General features: G+C 43.0%; 1 protein-coding gene across 1 annotated transcript; it reads left to right on the top strand.

Moving 5' to 3' along the window:
• Positions 1 to 815: 815 nt before the first annotated feature.
• On the top strand, positions 816 to 5,323 carry LOC125483757 (bromodomain adjacent to zinc finger domain protein 1A-like). The gene is made up of 3 exons (XM_048600378.1): positions 816 to 1,096; positions 1,472 to 1,608; positions 5,041 to 5,323. The coding sequence occupies exons 2-3, from the start codon at positions 1,496 to 1,498 to the stop codon at positions 5,321 to 5,323; spliced, it is 396 nt and encodes a 131-aa protein (XP_048456335.1). The 5' UTR covers positions 816 to 1,096; positions 1,472 to 1,495.
• Positions 5,324 to 6,400: the final 1,077 nt, after the last annotated feature.

Genomic DNA, 6,400 nt, shown 5'->3' with positions numbered 1-6,400 from the left:
GACAAACTTTCGGCGAGTTTGCTATCTGCGTGAAACAACTGGACACCCACATCAGCGAAACAAAGACGTCAACCTACAAGACCCTAAGTTGTCAGGGATCGGAGTAAGCCGAAAGAACTGCAGATGCTTTAAATCAGAAACAAAAACAGAAATTGTTGGAAAAGCTCGGCAGGTCTGGCAGCATCTGTGCAGAGAAATCAGAGTTGACCTTTCGGGTCGAGTGACCCTTCCTCAGAACGATTTTTGTTTCGGAATAAGAAAAGTTGTAAAGACCATGGAAAAAGCAGAGGACAAAACAACTGACCAAATGATACAGAAATGATACTGTCTGAAGGAAAACAAATCTGTACGAAAGTGAAATGTTGCAGATGCTGGAAGTCTAAAACAAGAACGAAACGATTGGAAAAACTCCACAGTTGAGAGAGAGCTTGAAACGGAAAAACAGAAAGCGAGAAACAGAATGCGTGAGAGAGACAGCACAGTATTATAGAAAAAGAGAATGAAGCAGGGAGATAAAGAAGGGACATTAGGCAGAGTCCGAGAAAGTGTGCGTTTGTGGAAAAGAGCATGTGGGAAACGGAGGAGTATGTTCTGTTTTTGGTTACAATATTCAGCCTGAGCCAATGAGAAGCGAGTCTTTGTCGTCGGAGGGGACAACCAATAGCGATTGTGATGTAGAGACCAAGGCCAATGGGTGGATAGAAATGTGTCGAAATGAGCCAATGGAAGGGCGGATGCGCGGTGGGATGAGCCAATAGGTGAGTGGATGTCAGGAGAGATGGGCCAATGGGAGGAAGGTGTCGGGTAAGTGGGTGCCAATGTGTGGAGTGGCTGGGTGTGGAGTTCTACCTCTTGTGACGTCAGGAGCGTGCCGTTTCGAGTGGGACGCAGGCGCAGAGGTAGAGGGGAAGCAGACGGAGGGAGAAGCCGCGGTTGGCGAGAGGAAGAGGAAGCGGCGTTGGACGGAGCCGGTAATAGTAGCTGATCGGACTCCCCGGAACACAGCCTTCAAGCTCAGGGAGGAGGGGAAAGAGAGATTTAAAAAGCCGACAAATATTCACCGGCCACTTCCTACCAGCATACATAGACACACCAGGTAAGGCGGACCGAGCTTTCCCCGTGACTTGAGCGGGTGGTTCCGCGTTTGGGACGCGGGCGGGTGGCGAGGGGAAGCAGGCAAACCGGGCGGTTGGGCAACACATTATCGGGAAAAGAGAGAGCGGCTCCCGAGCACATTGTGGGCCTCGGTTGACTCGTGCTTCCCTGGTCGGCGGTAACGGTAAATGATGGGCTTCCGCCGTGGATCCCGGCGACGCGTCTGAAGTTTGTCGGCGAAGTCGTTGTTGTGCCGGTGTTGGATTCGACCGCTCGCAGCTAATCCATGTACTTTGTAATTATTAAGAGTGTGTGTTTCTCTTTCTCTTTGACTCCTCCGGTACTGCTTGGCGTCTCTTGAATCCCTCTCCGCCAGCGCTGTGCCTGCCCGAGGGAGGGGATGCCGCTTCTCCATCGCAAACCGTTCGTCAGACAAAAACCCCCGGCCGACCTGAAGCCGGACGAAGAAGTTTTCTACTGTCGGATGACCATCGAGATCTTCAGGAATTACGAGTGAGTTGGTGTTTGGCGACGGGGCTTTGGGAATGGGTCCGCTGAACTTCCCCTGCCGCCGAGGCGGCACAAGGGCGCACTCCCTCATTTTCGTTCAAATCGGCAAATTATGATTCGAAAGCAACGTTAACGGCTCCGGGTTTCTCTCCCGGGCTTTGGCGGCGGGCGGGGGAAGGAGGACTTTGGTTGCCTTCCTCCTTACCCACTCCGGTCCACACAATCTGTTCCCTCCCCCCGTGCCCGTGTGGCGGGCTGTCAAATAACTAATAACTAACTCGTGCCGAATGCGGACTGGAGTAGGCCTTGTGCTGCTGGATAATGTAAATTTATTCAGACACCCCCGGCCGCTGGCATTTTTTTTTGCCTCGCACACATGCTCGATCCGAGATGTTCCCGTTTACGTCACTTGTATAAACTGTTTTTGGGGGTGTCCGGAGGATGTCGCCTCTATTATTCCCTCGTTTTTTATTTCTCTGTCTGGTTTTGATTTTAATAAGCATCCCCACAGCCAGGATACGACTTGAGTTTCGTGCGCGACGTGCACGAGAGCGTGGGCTGTTTTGATGCTTATCCGAACATTGTCTCTTTTGTACACGGAGTCAGTAATGGGCCTGGTTTGGAGAAACCGAGCCTGTTTAATTATAAGCATCATAGGCGTACGGAATTTGAAGATATCTTCGCACTTTTTGTTAGTCTAATGACGAATTCATTCGTGGTTATCTTCTTGCTTTAACTTTTCAAAACACTATATAAGCGGATTGCAGCTACCTCAAGTGTAATGGAAAAGCACTCCGAGAGCGAGGTGACTGAAACGATTACAAGGCAGTCACTTAATGGAACGCGTTACAAACTGTGGGAATAACTGAATTACCCAATGCTGGAATACATTAAAATCGCCACATATTTCCAAGCAATAAATTTTGCCTAATGTTAATGAACACCACCGTTCGTTGTTTGTGATGCTCTTGAAATATTATTGGTTACCGAAATTATTTCTGAGCATTTTAATTCATTAATATGGTGTGAGCGTTGCTGATAAAGCCAGCATTTAAATTTCTCATACCACAAAGGGTTCATATGGTGTAGGTACATGCCAAGTGTCATTAGGAGGTTCCAGGATTTGGATCACTTGCTATATTTTAAAAAAAAATACATGGTGGAGCTGGAGGACCCTGACTTAAAGTCCTGAGGAAGGGTCCCAACCCAAAATGTCGACTTTCGTGCTCCTCTGCTGCCTGACCTGCTGTGCTGCTCCAGCTCAACACTGTATGACTGACTTCTAGCATCTGCAGTTCTTGCTATCTCCTATACAGTAAGGTGTGTTGCTTAGAGTGGGGACAGGGTTTGGAATCTTGATGGTCTTTGTACCACCTAGAAGAGTGGCAGATTGGTAGCGTCTGTGCATTTGGAAGTTTCAGTCAAAGGCAGTGTGATTCATTGCTGTGATGTATCTTGTACATGAAGCACATGGCTACATCTGAGCATTAGCGGTGGATGGGTTCCTTTGTCCAGTATGATATTGAACTACTTGTTGGAGCTGCACTCGTCTAGACAAGTGACAAGTATTCTTTCTCATTCCTGATTTGCATCCTGCAAATAGGAAGTTGGGTGAGTTACTCCCTGCAGGCCTCTGTCTTTGACCTCTCGTTTATATGGCTAGTCTGATGGGGAAGTAAACTTTAGCCTTTAGTTTAGCCTTACCTTTTGGTGTTAATGCTTTGCTGGTGGAAAGAATTGAGAAATTTTTCAAAAATATAAACGTATTAGTATACCTGCCACTTGGTGTGTGCACTTAATCAATATGAATATCCGGTGTTCATGGAGGCAGGTTGTCACACGAAATAATACAATGGACACCACATGCCACGACACACTGTATAGCTTGCTGTGCATGTTTTCTATATCTAACGTTGCTCCACAATGAAGGGAAAAATGAGTTTGTGCCTGTAATTCTCTCCATGGATGGTATCCTTGTCACATTCAATCAGTGTATACTGATTGAAGGCCACCACAGCGCTTAGATTTCATGTCCTGAAGTAAATCACTTTAATCTTGGTTGAGTAAGCTGTGGAGACATCGAATAAACTAAATTAATCTTCAGGGTGTCGCAAGTTAATTCACTGTAATGTGCAGAGAAATAACAGTATTTTATGGACCTGATGTTTCTGGAAGTACCATTGAAGTTTAAAAAGTCTTGTGCTTGATGTATTTTCTGTCACTGCTGAGATAAAGCATTTTCGAAATCGTGCTTAGCTCTTGGTAATTGTGCAATGTAAATACATTTTTGTTTCTGATGCTTTATAAATGTAGATTGAATATAAAAGCAGTAATTGTTTTAAAACTTCATTTAATTTGAGGAATTGTAGCTTTCTGGAACAGCAGCTTTTTTTATATATGAAGTAAAAGACAACCTGCCTCCATTGTTAAGTGGAGAAGGAAGCCGTTTGGCCCATCATGTCTGCACCAGCTCTCAAAAGTGATCTACATGCCTTCTCTCTCTACCCTTGTGTTTGTTGCTTCTCAAATAAGTTTTTAATTCCACTTTGAATGCTTCATTAAAATGTCTGCAGTGCATTTACTGTCAGTCCGTTGTGTATGGAAATATTTGAATTTTTTTTTTACTGCTTTTACAAAGGCATAATCTGTCTCTCCTCCTCAATCTTTGTTTTCATGAATGGTAATAGTTTCTATCAACTCTATCCAGTCCCCTCCCTCGTGGTTTTGCTTACTTCTGTTAAATCTTCTTTCTGCCTTCTCTTCAAGAAAAACTGCTAATCTCACCACACCAGTCTATCTTTATGAATGAAGTTGACCATCCTTAGATTCTTCTCTAACTCTGTACAATGTTCTGCCCAGAACTTTATGTAATACTACAACTTAGACTGAATTATAAGCTCCATGTAACCTCCTTGCCTTTATTAATAAATCCCAGCATGTGTATTCTTTAATCATGTCAACCTGTCTGGCTGCTTTACTGGTATAGTTCACAGATTTGGAATTCATTGATACAATGAAATCTTCTGGGTTATGGACCTAATATACACAATTAAAATATGGCATGCTGCTTTATTTTTTTGCCGCTGTTTTTATCTACTGTCAGAGGTAAGCTTGAATAGAGCTGGCGAAGCTTAAAAATGCTTAACTTTAAAACTATTGTGCTTTTGATACAGTAAAGTGGTTCCTTTAAAAGTTAGTCTGATTCCCTTTAATTTAGTGTCCAAATCAAAGTTAGGCTCTCCACACAATTAAATTGTTAACAACGATTACTGCAACTATGAGTTTGATTTCTTAAATGACAAGTCCAAATTACAAGTGATGTAAAATCAAATTTCCAGTCTAGATTGAGAATCACTTTCAGTAACTTGTGTTTGAAAGTTTAATAGTCATTTTTACTGCTACATTTCACACATATATTTGTTTTCTTCTTTGCAGTGACTTTTTTGAAAGAACCATACTTTGCAACAGTTTAGTGTGGAGCTGTGCTATTACTGGCAAACCAGGTCTGACTTACCAGGAAGCACTTGAGTCAGAAAACAAGGCGAGACAGAACCTGCAAAATTTTCCTGAGCCATTGGTGGTGCCCATCCTTCACTTGACAACTCTTGCCTGTTGCTCACGTCTCCATGAACTGTGTGATGATCTCTACGCTTATACTAAAGATCGATACTTTGCTGGAGAGATTGTGGAAGTAACCAGTAATAGTGGTCTCAAGTAAGTTTGCCTGAAGATACGGTATGTGGTAGAAGGTGAGACAACAAGGCGTAGACCTGGATGAACACAGGCCGAGCAGGAAGGCTGAAGGGTCTAGGCCCGAAACGTCAGCCTTCCTACTCCTGTGATGCTGCTTGGCCTGCTGTGTTCATCCAGGTCTACACCTTGTTGTCTCCGATTTTCCAGCATCTGCAGTTCCTACTATCTCTGATACATGGTAGAAGGTCACAGTTTCTGTGTTTAAAGGATAACTGTGTTTTTGCTCCGGATGCCTGAATTTTTTTTTTTTTTTTTTTGGTTTGCTTTAACATGTAAGCTCAATACTATCTTGCATTGCATTAACCTTTCTGTGCCTGGAATAATTTTTATCCTGAATAATAATGACCATAACTCAAGTGAGTTGTGCAAGATTTTTATTTAAATGTTGATAGGTTCTCAACTGAGTGTCTTGTTCATGTCTGTCAATACTCTATACCTGACATTCATTCTTGCACTTTTCAGCTTGTTTAATGATGGTGGACATATTGGATTTTTCTTTTGAGTCTTTCACTTATTTTCAAGACTGTAGCTATTCCTGAATGTTAGAACTGCAAACCACTAGCTTTGAACAGACCAGAATATGAATACTAACTTTTCTAGTTTGGTATCTCCGATGGTGTCCTCTGTTAAAGAGGGCGCAGTGTACACTTCACTTTCCTCCTGAGTTAAATGGTCAAGCAAAGTATAATCATGTTGTTTCAGTGCAGTAGGCACAGTGCTGGACTGTTCATAGTGTGTCATCTTTCAGATGAAATGCTGAACTTGAGTGCTGTCTGTATATTTGAAATCCCGTAACAATATAAAAAAATCAGGTGACATCCTGATGTCTTGACTGCTAATTAGCCGTCAAGCAGCACCACCTATAAATGATTTGGAACAACTTGAGGTTGTCAGCACTTTTTTTGTTTTTTTTTTTTTTTGCAACACACCCTATTTGGCTTTTGAAGTTGTTATTGGTTCCTTTCATGTCTTAAAAAGGAGGCAGATATTTAAAACAAACTGAAAGGAGGGAACATGAAAGCACTGATCTTCATGTTGTCTT

Source organism: Rhincodon typus, chromosome 8 (assembly GCF_021869965.1).
Source record: "Rhincodon typus isolate 14 chromosome 8, sRhiTyp1.1, whole genome shotgun sequence".
In the NCBI taxonomy this organism is placed as follows: domain Eukaryota; kingdom Metazoa; phylum Chordata; class Chondrichthyes; order Orectolobiformes; family Rhincodontidae; genus Rhincodon; species Rhincodon typus.
Note: the sequence above shows the minus strand (reverse complement) of the source record. Positions and strands in the feature narration are given on the sequence as shown.

What these genes read in the sequence shown, in the direction of transcription:
- LOC125483757 (XM_048600378.1), top strand. Translation starts at nt 1,496, where the DNA reads ATGCCGCTTCTCCATCGCAAACCGTTCGTCAGACAAAAACCCCCGGCC. An exon ending in GAGATCTTCAGGAATTACGA is followed by an intron (nt 1,609 to 5,040) that starts GTGAGTTGGTGT and finishes TCTTCTTTGCAG; the next exon opens with TGACTTTTTTGAAAGAACCA.